The sequence below is a fragment of the Brienomyrus brachyistius genome, chromosome 3 (assembly GCF_023856365.1).
Source record: "Brienomyrus brachyistius isolate T26 chromosome 3, BBRACH_0.4, whole genome shotgun sequence".
NCBI classification, from domain to species: domain Eukaryota; kingdom Metazoa; phylum Chordata; class Actinopteri; order Osteoglossiformes; family Mormyridae; genus Brienomyrus; species Brienomyrus brachyistius.
In genome coordinates, this window is record NC_064535.1 from 12,322,898 (window position 1) to 12,344,872 (window position 21,975).

Consider the following 21,975-nt stretch of genomic DNA (forward strand, 5'->3'; position numbering starts at 1 on the left):
TAATAATAATAATAATAATAATAACCATAAAACAAGGCGTTATAATTTTGTTTGCACGTTTTTTACATGATATCCAGTTTGTGCAATTTTCACTTTATTACTTTAGCCTGACAGAACTCGTTTAATTAACTCAAGTATCTGACCCAGAACCGAGACAAAACAGGTATCAATATGGACCAGACTGTTCCACCCCCATAATACATTTGCTAAACACACATGCTCCTGTACGTGCTTGGTGAGTTTAACGGTGAAAACCATACGGAGTTTGAAACTGCTACTTCTTTACCGACCTCTCTCAGAATAAGTTTTGTATTGTAGCTTTCGTAGGACATAAAATAATAATAAAAATTGTTCACTGATGGTTGAATCAGAATAGTTTTTCTTTTTTGTGTACAATTTGTAATGACAGTAAAGAATTGTGATTGGGATTCTGAAAATGACCCAATCTAACATAGTGAAGCTCGGATTTGCCCTCCACAGCAAATGATTGCCCAGGCCTAAGCAGAAAAAGGAAATTAAAAATATGTACGTTAACTTACATTACCGATAGGGGTCGCTAGAGAATTGTCGATTTAAAAAAAAAAAAAAAATTTTAATGCATTTTATATTTGTCCAATTGATAACCTGAAATATAAATTGTAGTATAGCAGCGCAAGCCATATTTGTATTATGATTATATTATCTTGAAAGACATCTCTGTCTAACGGGTCCTTTGTTTTATTTAATGTGGTTGCACACCTTTGTAATGAGACAGGGAACTAAATGTTACAGTCATAACAGCTTTCTGCATTGACCATGGGCTCAGTCAGTCATGAGTCCCTGTGGCTGTGTGAGCTCACTGGCTGTTCGTACAAGTGTTCATAAACAGGAAGTAGCAGATGAGCGCTAAGTGAATGAGTAACTATCGTTATGGCTTATTAAAATGAGGGGAGAGCAGTGGAGGAAATGTAAGCTCTCTACTTCTGCTTTTCCAGTGAGTGGAGACACATGACCAGTGAGCTAATGAAAGAGCAACTACTTGGTCGACGTTCAGGCTTTTCTGCTCCAGCTGTGTCTCTGGAATGCTGTGATTCTGGATTAGCAGAGTACTTCCTGACAAACAGTCCTGTTCCTCTACAAGCCAAGGCATGTGCAGATGAACCCACAGGTAAGTCTGACTGCATTATCATACTGTAAATGGAGAACTCTCACAGAGGAATGCAATTTTGGAGGAAAGCTGCTCAATTCTCTGGATTACTGCTTACAAATAGAGTTCTATTTCAGTTCACACGTAGAGTTCTGTTACTGTCCATTTTAAGTGTAAGTAAAGAAGTGAACTAACTAGTGTCACAAGATCACTATTACAAAAGAATACGTCCTAGGAAGAAGGAATTCTTCCTATTATGTACGTTTTATAGTCAGGGGTTATTCATTTGTAGAGATAGAAACAAAGAGTCTTTCACAATTTCAGAAGGTGGCTGTGAAAAAGTTCCATAGTAAATTGTACATAAGCTCAGATTCAGTAATGCAGCGAATTAAAAGGAGAAAAACAGGGATCCCAGCAGAATATGCAGAGAGAGATTCTTCTGGAATTTCAGTCTCTTTCTTCTAGCAAAATTAAGCAGCCGCTGTGCATCACAAGATCAAGTCAGGGACTAATGTAGGCAGCTGACGCTAAATAGCTTAGAACGACTCAGGAACCAGAAACTTTCCTTAAGCTGAAGGCAGCAGAAGATCCAGCTGCCAGTGTCCTCTGAAAGCATGCTAGTTTCAGTCAGAGCTGTGCAAGTGCAGTGGGTCTTTTGACAGTTTGAGGCTGACTCCTTTTGCTGTGCGATTTTGTGCTCGGTTTATACATCCTGTAAGTAATAAGTAATTATTTTTAACAGTAAATGAATAATGAGGGAGGAGCAGTCACATGTTTGTATTTTGTTGGGGCTTAGCAGAGAAAATATGGAGGCAGTAGATAAGCCGTGGAAGCTGGCAGAACCTGTCCCAGGCGGCAGTGTGGACGGAGCCAGCCAACATGCCAGCAACCCAGAGTCAGCCCTCAGAGACCAGCTGGCCCAGTTGGGCGGCGGAGATCAGGGCTGGCGCTCAGTGCCGGAGGACGAGATCATCAGAGTCCTGCCGCTCTTCATACAGGTACAAAGGGTGTGGCTGGATCTGAGACACACCAGGGTCTTTATGAATGTGCTAGTTTGTTGCAATAGATTTAGGGTTAGGGGTGTGTGTTGTTTGAAGTATTTAAGTCAGGTTCAGATTTCCCAAGTAGCCTATGAGAGCTTGAAACTTTTCTCAAAGAAGGAACAATAAGACACGGGGGAGATTTAATCTCTGTTATTAAAAGCCGGCTGTCGTTGACCAGACACACTGAGGCCGAATGAAGGCAATTTTAGGTCTGAGAGCAGCTCATTGTTCTGGACAGGCCTCATATCTTCCCACATGTGACCCAGTTTTGAGTGTGCCTGCAGTCCTGTTTTACCATTAGACCCCGGCGTGTCAGACTTGTTATCATTTTCCATCTTGTGCTGTAGGATGGCGTATCGATGTGCTTCGTTTGATATGTTGATGGTCCCCTAATAGAGAAGTGAAACCAGCATGGGATCTTTGGTAAAGGGTTTCCCCCTCCCCCAAACACCAGGTTTCTCAGAGCTGCGGGGTCACAGACCGCCTGGATGTGCAGGGCCTTGCATACCGCTGCGCTCAGATCGTGGTTTCCCACGTCCAGCAGAAACTGCCAGGACAGCCTGCAGGTATGGAGACCTCACACTTCTCTATAGTACTTTGCTCTAGACTTTTGTGTGTGTTTGACCTCCAGAAGGTTCCATCTTATGCTGCAGGTAGGTGCCACTTTACTGCAGTATTTATGAGTATGATACATCTGCGGTATGTGACTGATGTGCATCACGATGAGTCTCCATCACTCTGATCTGCTTCGCATCAGCTTAGAGAGACACCGTGCATGTGAGACCCAGGTACTTCTTTTGGGGAAGTGAGCTAGTTTTGTTTTCCGCTGTGTGTTTGTGCTCGACACACTGAATATGTCAGCAGCGCTTTCACTCCCTCGTTACGTTGGGATTTTTCAGTCGCCACCTTGGATTGCACCACAGACGCGAGACACATGGTGTCCTAAAACAGTCCACAATGTCGCTTATATACATTACATTACAGTGATATGGACAAAATAATACATGTCAGCCTTTAATTTCACAAAATACTGACTTCAAGAAGCATTTGTATGTGTTATCTAATGCGGTGCATGCTGGGACTGTGTAGTAGTTGCAGTTCATTGGCTGGTGCTATTTTCCGCTAACAGAGGAAGGCCGGTTTGAAGTGGAGCAGTTCTTTCAGAAGAAAGCAGAAGTGCGAGACAGCAGGGGCTGGCTGCTGTTACACGCACTGTCGCTGCTGTCTGCTCAGAGTCCTGTGAGTAAATGAAAGGCTTCCTATTGCCGTCTGTGTTGACAGAATGGCGGTAAGGCAGGTTCTCAATAAATGATACTGCAAATTAACCCCCTTAGTCCTCCTTGTCATAGTTTGTTGCGTGATACTTTGCCAGGACATACATTTTATTAGAGTGAATGAACTTTTAGCAGGAATGTCATATTCTGCCCCTCCGTCAGCTGGCTTCGACCCCCTCTGTTGGTGCTTTCAGGAAGTGGTGAAGACTATTATTGGGACTGAGCTGCTATCTGCTTTGGTCAAGTGCCTGTATCTGTTCGTGGTCATACCTCCCAGGAAGGACAGGGCTGAAGAGGACAGAGCCCTGTGCTCCTTCCAGGACACATTCACTCAGGTTGCAGCTTTTTCTTCTTAGCAGCTTTTAATTCTAGTCAGTGACGGACCCTGGGATTGTGTGCTGCTTGCAGTGTTATCTGCTTCAGGCTGGGTGTTGAGGAGGGTACAGTGTTAGCTTAAAGCTGATGGTGTGCCTTGATTGGCTCTTTCACAGGTGATTCTGCGGCTGTGTGGACAGGTGCAGTGTATTGAGACCCTGGTAGAGACACAAGAGCTGCAGTGTCTCATCATTGCTCTCACCTCACTGTGGGAACACAGCAGCTCAGCGTGGAGGCGGCGGGCTTCGCATGTGCTGAGGGCCGTCTCCGCAGCCCAGACCAGGAATGTTGTTCCAGTTCTACGTGGTGAGTGTAGCTTATACTGCAATACGTATGCTGACAAAATTACCTCGATGTGACCTTTATACAGGCCTGTAATGGTGAAACACTGACCTCCCTGTGACCTTTACACAGGCCTCTAACAATGACACACTGACCTCCCTGTGACCTTTACACAGGCCTGTAGCAGTAACACACTGACCTCCCTGTGACCTTTACACAGGCCTGTAGCAGTAACACACTGACCTCCCTGTGACCTTTACACAGGCCTCTAACAATGACACACTGACCTCCCTGCGACCTTCACACAGGCCTGTAGCAGTAACACACTGACCATTCTGTGACCTTTGCACAGGCCTGTAACGGTGACACACTGATGTCCCTGTGACCTTTACACAGGCCTCTAACAATGACACACTGACCTCCCTGCGACCTTTACACAGGCCTCTAACAGTAACACACTGACCATTCTATGACCTTTGCACAGGCCTGTAACGGTGACATACTGACCTCCCTGTGACCTTTACACAGGCCTCTAACAGTAACACACTGACCATTTTGTGACCTTTGCATAGGCCTGTAACGGTGACACACTGACCTCCTCGTGACCTTTACACAGGCCTGTAACGGTGACACACTGACCTCCCCGTGACCTTTACACAAGCCTGTAACGGTGACATACTGACCTCCTTGTGACCTTTACACAGGCCTCTAACAGTAACACACTGACCATTTTGTGACCTTTGCATAGGCCTGTAACGGTGACACACTGACCTCCTCGTGACCTTTACACAGGCCTGTAACGGTGACACACTGACCTCCCTGTGACCTTTACACAGGCCTGTGACGGTAATACACTGACCTCCCCGTGACCTTTACACAGGCCTGTAACGGTGACATACTGACCTTTCTGTGACCATTACACAGGCCTCTGACCAGCTGTTAATAACATGATTGCTTGCAAACCCGGAGCTGGATTTTGAGCATGTATTTTCTGAATGACATTGTATGCTAAATACTATTGTCTTGAGTGAATAGCCACTGGATCCCAATTACAGGACAATGAGCGTGCCTGGTGCATTTCTGTCTTGCTCTGCTGCTTCAGAGCTTCTATTATGACCTGCTTACCTGGGCTCAGTTCAGTTCTTCATGGCCTACACACTCTGGACAATTAAATGGGTGTGCGCAGAACCTCCGCCATTTCTTGTCCGATTTTGTCATGGATTATATTAAGAATGAATGTTATGGTAGCACTAGATTATCACTTTACTTGATGGGCCACAAATAATATAGTATTATGCTATTACTTATTAATTAATTAACCACAAACTAAGTCTTAGGTACATACTGATCTCATATTAATTCATCACAAATGAATCGTGACACATTTTCTATCTCAAGCAGTTACTATATTTGTTACTATATCAGTTAATTCTGTAAGAGTTTGTGAACTACTGAAGGAGCTACTAAGGCACTACTGAAGGAACAAGTAATGAATAACACAAGTGAAATACTGATCTCATGCTTGTTCATCATTAATGAATCGTGAAGCATCTTTTATCTCAAATGGCCACCATATTTGTTCATGATTTGTTTATGCTTTGTGCCCCGTCAAATAAAGTGTTACCAGTCTTACTTATGCCATATTTCAGCATTCTTAGCGCCTAGTTGTTCGCTGACATGGAGAGTTTTTTAGTCATTTTATACTTTTTTATTCTGCAGCCAAGAACTGTATGAAGATCTGTATCCAGAACCTGCTGACGATCCCAGATCAGGTTCCTGGGCCACTGCTGGCTGAGGTGGCCGTCGGCGTCTTCAGCTTCGTCAAGGACTCCTACCCTCACGACGCGTCGCTCTTCGAGGAGTTTGAAAACAACGAAGGATACACGGCTTTACAGACCATAATGTCTCGGTGAGTCAACGTGGCATGGTAACACAGCAGGCCCGGGTCAAGCTTCCTCTGAGATAAAGGGTCATTTTACACTCAGGAAGCCCTTTTCACACACATCCCTCACACCACCATGTTGTATTTCAGGTTCCAGCACATGACTATGACAGGTCAGATAGTAGAATGTGAATATGTGTCTGCAGAAGCAGAATATGGGCCAGTTGTCCATGCTGATGTGTAGGAGTCCCGTCTTTAGATACCTGAGTCTACTTTCCGGACGTCCCCGTGTTACGTTAGTGAGCTGAGTGTGGTAGGGTTACGGTAAAGTCAGAATTCCACTACAGCAGTCGCGCCGCGTTCTGGCTGCGACACAGTCTTGGTTCATCCTACGCACGTCCTCAACCTCCCACCAGAATCATTTCAGAAGCAGGGTGGCTGGGGGAACTCGTGATTTTTCATGAGTAAAACACTACCTGATTGGCAGGTTGAGCTGCTGTCAGAAGTTACATCCAGCAAAATAGACCCATGCATATGTTTAGGGAAGTGATGCAGAGAGCCTCTTCCAGGATTCTTCTGAGCCGCACTCTGACACTTCTGGTGGAATCATGAGCATTGGATAAGAGTGGAGGTGATCGCCTGCAGTGACCGCATCGCAGCCGGAACGCGGCGCAACCGCTCTCGGTGGAATTCTGGCCTAAGGGCGGCCAGGCCCTTGCTGCGGGATTGTGCCACCTGCAAGGAGAAAAAAGCCCCCATCTCTGTGTTGCAGCTGTGAGGGGGACGTGACGGCTGAGGACCGTCAAGCTGTGCAGGACTTCCTGGATCTCCTGGCAGCTTTCACCCTATACGGAAGGGCGGAGCTGAAGGTGGCGCTGTGCATCAGCAACCCCCAGCCTCCAGGCTTCAAGTTCGACCCGGTGCTCACCAAAGGTGGGTGCACAGGAACACCCGTGGCAGGCCGGCAGGGGCAATTACGCCGGGGATGATGAAGTGCGCAGCGTTTCCGTAACCCGATTAGCAGGCGCCACATTCATTCTCTGCTTCGGCACGCAAAGTAGCCATCTATCACAAACAGGGTGCCTCGCCACACAGGGGATAAAGCATTGCCTTTCTCTGCTGATTTCATTTTGCTCTGATGTGATTTTAATTAGGGATGAAATTGGATTGTATTAGCCTCCACTGATACATTTATTTACCAGAATGTGGTCAATTCCAACCTGCAAACCCCAGTTCAGTTGAGCGCTTTTCTCCCTCAGTGCCTAACTGTGAATGACTGTCGTGTAAATAAACATGTTGGTAAAATGTCTCTAAAGTCTTCTGGCAGTTAGGAGGTTACCCACGCCTTCCCTTGCTTACGTCTCCCCAGGATGCTCAGTGAAGAACCTCAAAGCATTCCGGATCATTCAGGGCTCTTTTCTTCGCTCCGACAACATCCACACCTGCTCCCAGATCCTGCACACGGTCCGGAAGATCTGGACATGGGACAAGGCCAACTTCTTCCTGTTGGAGTGGACGTTGCAGTCTTTGGCCCAGCTGGCAGGCTGTATTAGCAGGAAGCCACCCGCGGTGCACACAGTCTTCTTGGAGCTGCTGGAGATGGTGGTCTTGCAGCTCTCCTACATACCACACGAGGCACTGCTGGAAGTCGTGCGGGCTCTGGAGCGGGCCGAATCGGTGCCCTTCAACAACGCCGCGCTGGGCTGCCTCCACGGCCTGGTCCTGCACACGGAACTGTTCTGTGACGTGCTCAGGGATGCCGGGCTCCTGCAGCAGTTGCTGGAGATGCTGAAGAAGCAGGCCAAGGTGCTGAGGAAGGCTGGCGTGAGTGGTACGTCCTGCAGGCCCATTCTGCTTCGCCATATGCTGTGAGAGGAACATCTGCTCCGATCTCTTAAATGTTTGATTACATGACTATCAACACATTTCTTAAACTGTTTATTATTCTGTTGGCTATTTATGTTCCATGTTGCACTACTGGTGTCTTTACACAGATTTACGCATATATACAGTTCATACGTTTGTCTTATTAGTTAATGGCCAATGATACGTTTTTCTTGATTGTACCGAGAGAGGCCCGTTGTGGGCCACTGCTCTCTGATCGCTCTCCCATAGTGCTGAACGCTTTTTACCAGACAAACTGTGTGGGTCTGGCCTTCAGCACAGTGAGGATCAAAAACTCACTGCTGAATTTTCCACCATCTTTAGGGCAAAATGCTGGGTTATGTGATGATTTTCCTGAGAAGGTTCTGACCTGCCAAATGCTGAAGGTGGTGGCAGCGCTAGCTGTGAAGTCGGTCAGGAATACCGGTAGGGCTTCACGGCTAACAGCTGCTCCTGTAAAACCCTACCTCATCTCGCTCTCGCTTTAGCATTTGGCAGTAATATCTCCATGACAGGCTGGGGTCACTCACTTGCTACATGAGCTTTGTGCTTTTAACAATTTTAATGATTTTTTTTTACTTACGAGAATATTGAGAGAATATTTATTGAGAATATATCTCTACCTCTGAATACCTGTTGATAGTGTTTATCAGAGACTATGGGATGATCCCCTACGTGAAGATATTTGTGAATGACGGACAGCTGCGAGGACTTGCCCTCACCATCCTGGAGCAGGCATCTCAAATTAATCCTGAGGAATACATGAGCTCCGCTATCGGGGCCCTGTGCTCCTCTACGGAGGCGGAGCTGGACCTCAGGCAAGACCTGCTTAAGGTACATGTACATATGTGCGTGATCTGCTACAGAAAACAGGCGAGCCATTTGTCTGTAAGTACGTGTCTGTAAATGTATTTCAAATGAATTCAGTGCTTAGATTGTTGGCCATTCAGGTCTCAGGCAGCCCCCGATATCTAGCCACACCATCGTCCCCCCAACTCCGTTCAGCATGCATACTCTGATTGATGCGTAAACTCAGTTTTTATGTCTAATTTTAACAAATTGTAACACATTTAAAACATAATAAGCCAGTGAATTTATTATGCCTGCCGCCAGGAGGCTGATTGCATTAGGCACAAATTCAGATTGATTCGCTAATACAGGCGTAGCCGCTAACGGAGCTGCTGGCCCATTAGGGCACTCGGCCCGCCGTGTCACACACCCAAATTATGAGCTATATCACATCACGCCACGCAAAATAAATCCGATTACGTCTAACCAACTTATCGAGTTACTGTATACATCCGGTTTTTATAGATCCAAGGAGGGGGGATGCTAACTCAGAGGCGATGAGGGCATAACGAGGTTAGGGGCCTTCAGCGTGACCCCTGCTGCGATGTGTCAGAGCCATTCTGATTACTTCTATTGGTGTTAATCACATTTCCTTTCTTTATGACACATTACCCATTTGATATATTATCGCGCTAAATCGAATAAGGCTAATCCGATTCTGTTCAGTCCCCACGAACCGCTCTGTGAAGTAACACGTTAGTTATTTATATATCTGTCCGGCCTTTATTTCTGCTCCCTTTTGAAGCACTTGGGAAAAACCCATCCCTCCTCGTTAAGTGAATTAGAGACACGGGAGGCGTCTCTCTGCCCCTCCCGTTTGTTGTGTCTGTGCCTGTCTCTCACACAGAACTGCAGGCATGCACACACACACCCGCAGGCAAGCGCACACACACACACACACACATACACATACGCATACGCACACATGCTCTGCAGGGTTATATCTGATGGTAAATATTTCATGCTACTTCATATTTGGCTTTTATCGTGCACATATAATTTTAAATGGATGTCGAAGCCCCACATGATTAAGAACATTTTTGTCTGGGGAAATTTTTAATGCCCATTTTAATATATTCATTCTGAATCGTTCTTAATTTTCACTGTAATTCACTGGAATTCGTACTGTGATAGTAATTGAATTCATTCCCGCAATATAAAATTGTAATAAGTGAAACGCTATGATTATATTTCCAGATTTGTCACCTGGGTTTGGTGTGCAGATGAGCTCTTTTTCAGCCGCTCTCTCATATGTCTTCCTGCTCTCTGTTCTGTCCTTCCCAGTCCATTCTGAAGGTACTGGAGGAACCGCATAGCTGGCGCGCCTTCCGCACGGCGGGGGGGTTCACCGGGTTGCTCTCAATTGTGGTCGACATGGCAGGGGCCTTGGGGGAATCCGTGGGGGGGGGCTGGGCCTCGCTGGAGCCCGCCCGTGTCCGGGAGCTGCTCTCCCTCACGCTGCACACCCTGGCCACAGCCGTGCAGCTGCACCAGCTAAACGAGCACTGCTTCCGGGCTGCCGGCCACTACGAGAGGCTGGCTGAGGCCCTGCTAGACCTGGGCTGCTTCCCAGGAAGGCCGCGGGGGCACAGCCCAGGGGTGTGTGGCCCCAGCTCCTGGAGGACCTTCTGGCAGCTCAGAGAAGCAGCAGCAAGCCCCAGGGCCACCTTGCCAGCACCTCTGCAAGACTGCCTGAGGCTGCTGGGCTTCTTGGAGCGATTTGCCTTGGGGATGGATGCTGAGGGAGACCCCGACGGCAGGGTGGGTCTCCGGGACGCAGCCCTACATGCAGCCCAGGCTGCGGGGGAGGAGACTGGCACCCTGCAGGGCCGCAAGGCAGCAAGCAGCATGTCCTCAGCAGCCAGCACCTACAACAGCAGGTATGTTACAATAAGCTGGACATGGTGCATGAATAGGCAATAGCCTGGGGTTCTTGCCTTACCTGGTTAGCGGGCTCATGGAAATTTTAGAGGGCAGAACGAAAAATGATTGGTTCAAAGAGATAACCCATCAGATTATAGAAGAGGTGGATCCAAGCAACACGAGGAGGCAGAATCAAGACATGTGATTGGTTGGTTCCACCTCCTCTAGTTGCTAGGACCCAATAGGCATTTAGTGCTAACAGGCCCACGGTGCTTTGGCAACTAGTATGGGCCAGTTTTGAGGGCTGGTGGTGGTTGGTCACTCATGGTAAACCAGCTTTGAAACTTTTGTTTTTTTATGATGTTTATGCTACTCAAGTGAATGTTCCTCAGTGAAATCTTCATGATTTCTTAGCTTTGATGAGACCATACTTCATCCTGGTGCTATCCACGTTATCATGATTCTCCTTCCGAAAATATTCTGTCCTGGAGACCCAGAGGTATTTCCGTCATTTCTTTGAATTATTTCAATCCTCCGTATATCTTTAAAAAGACCCCCGGTGTGCTTATCATGAGCATCCACTACATCCAGGTGTGTTTTTAAAACAGGCACCATTGATGTGTTTTAGGCTGTTTTCCAAAAATAGCTTCTTCTTCTCCTGCCTCAATCCTTAATGAATCTGTTTGTTAAAGTCTGAAGCATGCTGCCTTACTGCTGCTATTGATATATTCAGTAACTTCATACTTGCTGACATATTCTGTGGTGACTCCCGCTCCCTCCCAGCTCTCAGTCGAGGTGCAGTTGTCGTTGGCTCATCACATCCAGTCGCTGGTAAAATTAGAGAGGAATCGACAGATCATGTGCGAATCAGGCCTTCTAGAGACACTGCTGACCCACTGCCAGGACATCCTGGACCGCACCGATGACCCTTTACACTTGCCAGTGGTGCGCATCTTTGAGAAGATGGCGTCCCAGGCCATCGACCCCTACAGTCTCAGGTATGAGGGCGCCTTTGCCCTGTACCTTGCCGTAGATGCGCATGAGGCACAGACTAACGCCCATTTTGATGCTGCTGTTAATGCCTGCGTGTCACACGGTGTCTCGCAGGCAGTTCCTGTGCCTGGGCCAGCCGTTGATGTGTGCTGTCAAGGATCCACCTGGTGAACTGAGAAACCCTGCTGCCCAGAATGGTGAAACACGACCTTCTCATACACCCACGTTCATCATCACCGTCTAAAAATGAAATCTTTTACTTCGTCTGCGCGAATTTCTTATTTTTTGGTTGTGTGAAAAAAAACACTAGAATTTAAGTGGATAAAACCTTACAGATCTCCGTGATTATTAATATAGTTTGCCTGTGTGGTTTTCTCTAATAAGGGTGTAACTCAGATGTAGCAGAGCTCGGACAGAGCCAAGAAACCAAAGCCCCCAAGAAGAAGCTGAAACACAGCTACAGCTTACTGACCATGTCCCCCAACTGCACCGTCCCTCACCATCGCGTTGTCAGCCTCATCTCCATGACGTCACCGAGGACCCTGCAGCCTCACCGGTTGACCACGATGCCGTCGTTTGTGGAGTTTGACATGAGATTCAGTGGATATGGGTGAGATTCCAGGCTGGCAGTCTTATCGTTATGGCGAATGTGCATGCAAGTCTGTCTTCTGATTTTGTGAACAGTGACCAATGGCAGCATCTTCTCCGCACAGGTGCCTCTTTCTTCCATCTGTAGCTACTGTGAAAGGAGTCAGTGCTGACTCCATAGAGACAGGTGGCATCGGGAGTGGTAAGGGTCGGCAGACTGAAGTGCTATTTCTCTGGCATTCATGCTATTTGGATTAATAGGTGACTCTTTCTTGTTGTTAGACCACACATCCTATGCATTTTAGCTTTTTTCAGGATGACTTTGAACTCTTGCATCTGTAGTAATGTTTCTATAATCTTGGAGTTATAACGGTTTTCCGGCTCTGTTCCTATTTACTAATAACCACAGAACAGAGAGCATGCTAAATTGTTTTAATTAGGGTAATACTTGAGTATATTGAGTACCTCAAACTGAATACTTGCATAGATAGGAAGCCTGAGGGTGAGGGTTGAAGACTGGTGCTCTCCACACTGACTGATGCAGACGCGTGCAGATGCAAGTCAGTGCATGCGGACGCAGATATCTGTGCACATAGATGTGTACAAATGAATGCAGATGAATGTAGACGTACGTGCGGACGCAGATACAGACGTGTGCAGATGTGCGCAGACATAAAGTCAGATGATCACAGATGCAAACTGATGCAAATGCAAACACAAATGGAGATGCATGCAGACGAATGCAGGCGCGTTTGCATGATGCTCGTTTTCTCCGTGCAGACTGCCGTGGCTTCCCGCCGGCCGCCGGGCTCTCTTTCTCTACCTGGTTCTTCATCAGCCAGTTCAGCTCGGCCCGTGATGCCCACCCTGTGCGGTTGCTCACCGTGATGCGCCACATGTCCCGAGCCGAGCTGCAGTACTCCTGCCTCACAGTGAGCGTCTCTTGCCCTGATCGCTGCCTGGTGGTCTCCACAGAGGAAGAATCCTTTCAGTTTCTCGGTAAGGAACAGGAAGTAAAAGTGCAAGACTACAGTGCATTTATTCCCTGCATAAATTTTCTGTTTTTAAGTTTTTGTTATTGGAGTCCCTCATTGTGTTGGTAGACATTTGTGTGTGTGTGTGTGTGTGTGTGTGTGTGTGTGTGTGTGTGCGTGCATGTGTGTAGGGGGGAGAGGGGGTTACACTTGATTGTGGGAACATTTTTCTGGTGTCCACAATACAAGACTCAATTTCATAAAAATCTGTAAATGCAATCAAAAAACTCAAATAACCAAAAGTCTTTGTTTGGTTACTTATGGTTAAAGTTAGGGCTGGGTGGGGGTTAAGGGTGTGATAGTTTGGATCCATAACCATAGAAATGAATGAAGAGTCCCTACAAAGACAGCATATGAATTGCGTTGCCTGTATTTGTGTGGTGTAGTTGTTAGCTGGTCTTCCACGTCACAATAACCCCTATAGGTAAGATGTGGGTGTGATGATGGCCTGTGGTCTGTGTCCTTTGCAGATATGATGGAACCAGACTCACAGGCACACAGCTCCCTACCAGCTGTGCTTCGCTTGAACACCTCCAAGCAACTGGTTCCAGCTCAGTGGCATCACCTGGTCCTGACCATTGCCAAGGACATTAAGAAAAACTGTTGGGTAACAGTCTATCTAAATGGAACCAAGATAGGAACATCCAAGGTGATCATCTTGTATTGGAGAGCTTTGTATGAACACCTACAGTCTGATGTGTCGCACAGTGTGCCATTGTACGTTCTTTTGTCTGACTTTTCTGGTAGATGAAGTATATTCAGCCGTTTCCTGGGTTGTGCATCTCAATGGATCCCACTGCAGTCATCGATGTGTGTGGAATCATCGGCACGCCATTACTATGGAAACAGCCATCCTCCTTGATCTGGCGTGTTGGTCCCACCTACTTGTTTGAGGAGGTCTTGACACATGAAGCTGTAGAAGTCATGTACAGCCAGGGCACAAAGTACATTGGAAACTACCAGGCACTGTGCCCATTAGGTGTGTGCCGAAGCTCTTAAGACGCAGCCATACCCAAGAACTCTGTATGAACGTCCAATAAAAAAGCAGGCCTTAGCTTTCCATTAGTTTAGCTCTCCTCGGCCTTTGGATCAGATCCCATTGTTCTACTCGGCATTCTAAGAGTCTAAGGAGTTCACTTTTCTGTTTCCAGTAAATGATGACACATCCATAATCAAGATCGTAGCTGAAGAAAGGATTTCGTTTGGCATAAACCCAGCAGTTTCCACAGTAACCACAGTTGCTGAGGTTCGAGAAGTTTACAATGAGGTCGACTGCCGTCTTATTGCCAAAGAGGTCAGTGAAAGACTCATGAAAATGGTGCTCAGCAGAAACACTGTCCCTTTCCACATAGGGTTTTTGACCCTGAATGTTAAGACCTTAATGTTTTCGCACTTTTCAGATGGGCATCACATCACGTGATAGCTGCACTCCTGTCTACCTGCTGAAGAACATCTCTCAGCACCTCAGTGGAACATCTCGCACCATAGGAGCCACCCTGATCGGACATTCAGGTAGATGTTTATCATCATAGAGGTGCCATTGTGAGTCTGTTTGTTTTATAATTAGTTTGCACTTGTGTAATACAGAAGGTGTTCTAATTAATGTTTGCATCATGATTTGTAGTGTTTCTGTAGCATGTAAGGTCATTTGGACCAGGTACCTAAAAGTTTCATGCTGCCAAAGATGATTAAAACAGATGGTGAACTTGGGAAGCCATCATCATGTCTGATTGTGCTTTTGTTGTGGAACTTCTTTCAGGAGTCCGGACATTTCAGTCTCACAGTGCAGCCGACAGCTTCCAGTACATTGGCGGCCCAGCTGTGGTCCTTAGCTTTGTCGCCATGGCGTCAGATGACAGTTCCTTGTATGCAGCTGTTAAGGTTCTGCTGTCGGTGCTGAGTACCAGTCCTGGCATGGAGAGGGAAATGAACAGGATCCAGGGATACAAGGTATCAGAGCACTGGCCGCTGAGGAGGGTCACCAGCACCTGCCACGGTCTGAGTGGCTCGTTCACACCTCAGCGGAGGTCACCTGTGTGGCTTTGTGTCCTTTTAGGTCAGTGAGCCCCCGTATGCCTTAGTCTATATTCTGTTTCCAGATGCTGGCCTTCCTGCTAAGGAAGAAGAGTCACCTGATCAGCAACCGGACCTTCCAGTTGCTTCTGTCCATCACAGGCTCCATGGAACTGGGCTGCTCGACTTGTGTGCTGAACCTCAGCGCCTTCCAGGACCTGCTCTGTGACTTTGAGGTACCACCTAATCAGGAAGCCTGCTCACAGGATGCTGTCTTCCTTATGGTACTTGCTGGCAGACCTTACTCTGCTGGATAGCCAATTTAAGCAAACCAGTACCTGGGCCAGTATGTGGCTTTGTGGGTCCACTGGTGCCCATGATCGGAAGCTTATTGGTTCAAATCCAGTCAATAGAGTGATGTCACCATTAGGTCTGGCTAACCCTGCTTTCACTGTTGTGCATCATTTTGGACAAAAGTGTCTGCTTAATAAGTGTAATAAATGGGTAATTGTAATGGCAGGCCATCTACTTACATGTAACAGTGCTAGAGATTTCAGTTAAAAAGTGGGAGTGACATTAACAGATGTTTCAATGCAGTCAGAGACCATGGCATCATATAACAGAATTACACAATTGGAAATTAAATTTCTGCTGAAGTAATTACCATTACTTTCCTTTCTTTTCTCCTCAGGTGTGGAGGAATGCTCCGGAAAGCCTTGACTTTTTGGTGTTAAATCACCTTGCCGATATTCTGAAGTCTCCCAGGTAATTCTTATGAAGCAGTTTCTGAGCTCCTGATCTGTTGCTCTCTCACAGTCACATAGTTTTACATAAAATCATACAAATGAACTTGAGCAAAATTTCCATGCTTCCTGTAATACCCTGAGCATGAAATGGTACCAGTTCACATGTCCTGATCAGGAGACAATCACCAGGTCAGTGTTACAGACATCCCTCCCCCAGTGCTTGAAGTGGGGAAACCAGGTACTGGTACTCCCCTTGTTATTTAGTACTGGGTGAAAAACAAATAGGTCCTGAATCTGTATACTGATGAGTATCAGCCCACTTCAAGCACTTCAAGGCTTAACCTGCTGAGCCACACACCCCCATTACACGCTGTGTGGATTTTCCCCACTCTTACCCCTGGCAGAACGCAGTAGGGTCAACATCAGCGCTGAATCAGCCAGACAGACAGGCCTTACCATTACTCTGCTGTTGTGTCGCCCCCTAGCTGCAGCCAGCAAAATGCCCAGGTCATGCACTCCCTTGGCGTGATGAACAGGATGCTGTTCCTTCTCAGTGAGCCTGGTGTGACGTGCCAGCAGGTCTCTATCATCACCACTATTGTCAAGCTCCTGCTCATCGGCCATTTTAACACCACGGACTTGTGCAGGTGGGGGACTCGTTCCTGCCCCCGCCCTGTCGTTCATTAGCATGAGGGAGGCGGGGGAGGAGCCTTAGTAAGAAGCTCTTTGTCCTCTTGTCCTCTGGAATGAGCTGAGCATCCCAGTCACTGATGTGTGTTTCTCTGGTGGGGGAGTTGACTTCATGTCACCATTTTCAAAGGCTGGTGGGAAAGGTCACTCCAAACATTTTCCTTCATCTTGCCAGACTCGGCCTGTTTATGATTCACACGCTGCTGCCCCCGTCCTTGAATGAAAACGTCATATTTTCTGATGCCGACATGTCATCACCAGGTACTACTGCCCACTGTGGGACTCGTTTTGAATGTGGGTATACTTCAGAAATGGAAGCATTTTTAAAAAAAAACACTGTCGATTCTGCGTGTAATTGGACTTTGCGTGATGAGTAAATTCATCGAGGATGAAAGCCACCAGCCTCCTTGCTGTCATATAAACTCACTTCCTCAACTTGATTTTTGTAGCCTTGAGCCAAACACCTGCAAGATCAGTCTGGATACGGAACCAATTGCTTGAAATACTGTTGTCCTTAACCAACTCCGACAGAGCACTCCCTGTGAAGTGAGTGAAATATTATTCTCTTTATCAGAATTTGTTCTCTTGCTCAAAACAAGGTTTGTATCTTTAACCATTTATATAGCCAGGTTCATTAAAGACACAAATTCCTAATCTAGCTGGCTTTCACCCCCAAGCCTAAAGATTTAGTGGCCCTGGGAGACTCAGACTGAAGTTGTCATGTCAGATGTTGTTCTTCTGTGTTTTTGGGTGTGATGATGTTGCTCACCTGTTGTGACATCTCTGGGTGCTTTGTGTTCTGACAGGAACCAGGAGGACATGTTTTTTGCCCTTGGGCCGGATTGGTTCCTCTTCTTCTTGCAGGAACACCTACATTCTAGCACGGTCCTACATGGACTCACGCTGCTCGCTTGCTTTCTGTCCACACCAGTTCTTCTGAATAAATTCCGGGAGGGTGTAACCTCCGGATCCCTCTTGCAGAGGTTGCAGGGGGAGTCATCCATCGTCTTGGGTACCACAGAACCGTTTGTCTTTCATTGGTTCCTTTGGGTCACTTTTTGTACTCAAAGCAGTGCTGTTTGTTATATGTGGGTACACATGTAGCATTTGTATATCATAAGTATATTGAATGACCGTTGTCGGTGTGCTGTACCTACACATGATGTTTTTTTGAGGAATGAGGTGGGGGGGATCATGACTAATAGCTTGAAGAATCCCATTTGCATGAAGGTTTTCCTTGTTTTCTTTGCTAATCATCTTGCAGATAACCCGAAAGTTCAGGCCTGGCCTTCTGAGGTTCTGAGCAGCACATGTGGCGGCTTTCAGGTCCTGCGGAAGCTTCTGCTGCATCATGTCAGCATTCCTCAGGTCTATGGCATATTGGCGGTACTCTTACTGAGAAAGACAGACTTCGAGAGCCTCACCGGCAAGGTAATGGGCCTCATAGCCCACAAATGGTCGCTTACAGATGTGGAGGGATGGTACATAGAGATAGACATCTCAGAATTCATTAATCTTGGGGATTTCCATTGCTGTTTGGTAATCTCAGGTAATCTCTGTAGAACAAATTCTGATAAAATATGACTGGGGACCCCTGATCTATGCTGGTGGTCTATGTCATCGAATGTAAAATGTACAAATTTTCAAAAAAGAAAGCATTTATGACACCTGAGACACCGCTGTCCTTCTTCTTGACCTCTAGCTGGACATTGACGAGGTCCTACAAGGGGCAATTGACTGCGTTAATGGGACCACTGGAATGCTGTTGTGTGCTGACGTGGCTATTGTTCTCCTGGAGCTGGTCAGGGTCATCATTAGTGAGGTTAGGATCCATGGAAAATTAGAGAAGAAACCTTTTAATTCATTAAGTGCTGTTAATATACTGTGAGATAAGTGCTGCCCCACCTGGCAGCATCACACGCCTCAAGCTCAGGGTCTCTCAGAATGTAATCTTTCTGTTTTGATGTTTCGTCTTTCGCACTTCATGAAGCCCTTGATAGAAGAAGAGGCCTCCTGGAAGACGCTGTACCCTGGTAGTGTCATGCAGTTCTTCTGTCTGGTCCACAGCATGTACCCCAAGGATCCCCTCTGGACATCTCCTGCCTACCTGCACTCACTGGCAGGGACCGTGTTCCCACCCGAGCCTTCTGAGGTCAGTCTGAGTGTTTCCACTGGAAGTTCAGGTGTGGCTGCAGGAAGTGATCACGGCGGAGTCTTTCCTGGTCCACAGGACACACTGACTTCGGAAAACATGCTGCAGACAGCCCACCCAGCTCGCAAGCAGGTGTGCGACTTCATCCGTATACTGTTGATGGACAGCCTGATCAACGTCCCTGCCAAAGACCAGCCGCACCCCTTCTTGTTGCTCCTGGAGGTGAGAGGCACTGAGGGGGGTGTGAATGCCGGGGGGGGGGGGGTTTACGGCTTGTGTCTATCACACAACAATGGACCTGGTATCTGAGTGAGGGGTGTATGGTAGTTCAGTCAGAAGAGGCTCACATCCCAGAGGGAGAGGCTCTTTTACCCTCAAATGATGTAATTGGATTCATTTGCGTTAGAGTGTGCATGATAATGACAGTATTGTGAGAACTGCTGGGGATGCTATATAGGTCAAAGCAGAATAACTGCGACTCCATTCAGTGTGTAGCATTGCCATTTATTTTCTCCATGAGGGGCCACTGTTTGCCCAGTTTTAAGGAATGGCACTCTGCGTCAGCCATGCACTGCTAACAGCTGTGCGTCACCTTGGACACGGTTCACAGTCCTCCCCCGAGGTGACCTCACACGAGCAGAAGCAGAGCTTCCAGACGGAGATGCTGGAGTTCCTCATGGACATCGTTCACATGACCTGCCAGGAGGAGGGCCAGTGCACCCATGTTGCCAGAAATGGTACGGTCCTTTTATAACACATGCTCAGCACACTTGCCTGATAATGGTACTTTCCAGCCATTAAGGGACATATGTTCAGAGATGCTACCATCCCATACTTGTTTATGATGTTTCCAGGATAATCCCATGATCCCACGATGATGATGAGCTCACGTGATTTTTATGTGTCTAATATCCACATTCGGTTTATGCAGTCTAAGTAGTCATTTGAAATTGAGTCGATAAACACTTTGTATGGTCAGCACTTTGCTGCCTCACCGCTCGCTGTTGCCAGGACAGACATTGACCTGACGACGATTTTTCCACAGACATTGGAGCAGACGGGCAGGTCACTACGCTGATTGAAAACGTCTCCTTCTTCAGCAAGAAACTTGTGGAAAAACTATATGCCGGGATGTTCGTGGTGGAGCCAGAGAAGCTCCTGGTGTTTATTTCTGAACAAATTGCGGTGGTAAGTGTGTGGAAGGTTGGGGACACACCGACCATAATGACTGCGACGGGCCATTCGAGACCTGTTTCAGTGGCTTGATCCGTACTTGTGTTTAGTGTTGCTCATAAATGGCCTGCATGGTTCCTGTGAATCCTCACCTAGCTAAGAAGGCCTAACCTATAGTTAGTTAACCCTCCTGCCGTTGTCAGGCCATTGAGAAGGCCCGAGGTCAGAGGGAAGAAGCAGTGAGTGCCCTGTACAACAGCATCAACAGAGCCCTGCTGTACTTCCTGTCACGACCAAGACAGACGCCGGACGAGCAGCGGCTAGTCCTGCAGACCATGGAGGTGCTGCAGCAGCAGTGGGATGTAGTCCTGGCCACTTACAATGGAAGCCTCGCTTTTCTCACCTGCCTCCAGCACTGTCTCTTCCTCATCAAATCGGGCAGGTGAGGCTGCCTGCTGCCTGGGCTCCCTTTTCGGCGGTACCGCGCCTCTCGGGGGATGCTGACGCAGCTTCTGTCCCTCACTTCCAGTTACACGGATGGCTTTGGCTGCGGGACGCACAAGAAGCACATGAAGAAAATCTGGCGCCATCTTTTCCCGCATAAGAACAGTTCCTCGAGCGTGGTGTGCGAGACCGCGGATTCCGCCGAGGGTGAGAGATGCAGGGAAAGGCTGTGATAAGCGTAAGGGGCGGGGCTTCCTGTATGGGCCAACAGAGCCTCAACAGGGCTTGCAGCTCGTGGGATGGTACCAGGATGCACGTTTAGTGGTGTGGCACTAGGACATGGTCACCGGGGTCAAGACATGCTCACTGGGTCACCGGGGTCACACCAGGACACAAAGTGACCTTGACACCACTGGGACACAGAAGGGGACGGACAGCGTAACACTAATACCCAGAGATGGGAGCAAGTCATTTTTTGGAGAGTGTAAGTCTAGTCTCTAGTCAAAACATTGCAAATCAGAGTGAAATCTCAAATCGTGTGCCCTCAAGTCCAAGTCAAATTCAAGTCTTTTCATCAATTTTGTCAAGCTGAGTCACAAGTCATGAAATTTGTGACTTGAGTCTAAATTGAGTTATGAGTCAGTGACTCGAGTTCCCACCTCTGCTAGTGCCAGGTCCAAGCTCTCCGTTTCAGTTCCCTTTCTGTCTTTCCGTGATCTGCGTCACTTTGTACCCATAGTTGCCTCACTGTCCGTTGTTTCCCCAGCAGTAGAGTCCCAGCTGCAGGCGCTGGCAGAAACGATGTGGGGGCGGCTGATGGCGGAGCGGCGAGCCATGCTGGAGGAAGCCTACAAGATCGATATCTCTGCGAAGCCTGGCGGGAAGGACAGTGCGCTGAGCATGGCAGATATCAGCCCCTTGTGGGAGGAAACGGGGGTCAAGGCGTGGCAGGTCTTCATCGGTACGGCGGGCACACAGGTCACCGCGCAGCACGCTGACATACGTGCAGCTGTGTGATCTTGACGTACTGCTGCTCTGTGCCCCCCTATTTCCTGAATTGTACTCCCGCAGACTCCCAGAAAAAGAAGCTGAACCGGACCCAGCAAGGCAAGCACAGCCCCCTGAAGGCAGCGGTGCGTTCGGCTCAGAAGAGGCTGACCAGGGAATCATTCTGCATGCCCAAGGTAGGGGGTGCTGTTGAGTGCCGAGGTTTGGGCAGGCTGGCCCTTTTCGGCACTTAAAAGAGCACTCATATTTAATTCATACAATGCCCCAGTCATTCAGACAGGGTCATGTTCTGTTTTGGCTGAGAGGAGATTGTGTCAGTGTAATACCATGCAGTGAGACATGCACCCAGATACGGCACTCAATTTGAAGACTATTTTCTGGCACTAGGATATATGCTCATACATCATTAATAAGGTAATTTCAGTCAAGCAGGGAAAAGGCTGTCAGTGTTTGACTGGAGGAGCCGTGCGAACACAGAATCAGGAGCGCGCACTAACACACACGCATGCACTTGGCTGTGTATGTGCCGTGTGTGTGTGTGTGTGTGTGTGTGTGT

The 21,975-nt window shown here is 47.6% G+C and overlaps 1 protein-coding gene across 4 annotated transcripts in view; it reads left to right on the plus strand.

Moving 5' to 3' along the window:
- Positions 1-861: 861 nt before the first annotated feature.
- wdfy4 (WDFY family member 4) overlaps positions 862-21,975 on the plus strand; it is a 45,286-nt gene continuing 24,172 nt past the window's right edge. For 2 of the 4 annotated variants that reach the window (XR_007396844.1, XM_049007440.1), the window contains exons 1-39: positions 862-1,147; positions 1,923-2,124; positions 2,624-2,735; positions 3,299-3,408; positions 3,638-3,778; positions 3,935-4,124; positions 5,820-6,009; positions 6,755-6,915; positions 7,352-7,813; positions 8,191-8,292; positions 8,510-8,700; positions 10,000-10,595; positions 10,993-11,077; positions 11,362-11,576; positions 11,686-11,768; positions 11,956-12,181; positions 12,285-12,361; positions 12,940-13,158; positions 13,664-13,842; positions 13,941-14,172; positions 14,345-14,487; positions 14,594-14,705; positions 14,953-15,143; positions 15,293-15,442; positions 15,898-15,971; positions 16,438-16,599; positions 16,818-16,903; positions 17,092-17,188; positions 17,449-17,654; positions 17,907-18,073; positions 18,345-18,464; positions 18,633-18,794; positions 18,873-19,016; positions 19,405-19,531; positions 19,840-19,982; positions 20,171-20,409; positions 20,497-20,618; positions 21,178-21,372; positions 21,483-21,595. Coding sequence is in view for 3 of the 4 variants with exons in the window: in XM_049007440.1 (XP_048863397.1) it covers positions 1,933-2,124; positions 2,624-2,735; positions 3,299-3,408; positions 3,638-3,778; positions 3,935-4,124; positions 5,820-6,009; positions 6,755-6,915; positions 7,352-7,813; positions 8,191-8,292; positions 8,510-8,700; positions 10,000-10,595; positions 10,993-11,077; positions 11,362-11,576; positions 11,686-11,768; positions 11,956-12,181; positions 12,285-12,361; positions 12,940-13,158; positions 13,664-13,842; positions 13,941-14,172; positions 14,345-14,487; positions 14,594-14,705; positions 14,953-15,143; positions 15,293-15,442; positions 15,898-15,971; positions 16,438-16,599; positions 16,818-16,903; positions 17,092-17,188; positions 17,449-17,654; positions 17,907-18,073; positions 18,345-18,464; positions 18,633-18,794; positions 18,873-19,016; positions 19,405-19,531; positions 19,840-19,982; positions 20,171-20,409; positions 20,497-20,618; positions 21,178-21,372; positions 21,483-21,595 (6,516 nt within the window). In the remaining variant the exon portion in view is untranslated. The remainder of the gene's footprint in view (positions 1,148-1,922; positions 2,125-2,623; positions 2,736-3,298; positions 3,409-3,637; positions 3,779-3,934; positions 4,125-5,819; positions 6,010-6,754; positions 6,916-7,351; positions 7,814-8,190; positions 8,293-8,509; positions 8,701-9,999; positions 10,596-10,992; positions 11,078-11,361; positions 11,577-11,685; positions 11,769-11,955; positions 12,182-12,284; positions 12,362-12,939; positions 13,159-13,663; positions 13,843-13,940; positions 14,173-14,344; positions 14,488-14,593; positions 14,706-14,952; positions 15,144-15,292; positions 15,443-15,897; positions 15,972-16,437; positions 16,600-16,817; positions 16,904-17,091; positions 17,189-17,448; positions 17,655-17,906; positions 18,074-18,344; positions 18,465-18,632; positions 18,795-18,872; positions 19,017-19,404; positions 19,532-19,839; positions 19,983-20,170; positions 20,410-20,496; positions 20,619-21,177; positions 21,373-21,482; positions 21,596-21,975) is intronic. The other 2 variants (XM_049007441.1, XM_049007442.1) reach the window with 2 other exon arrangements.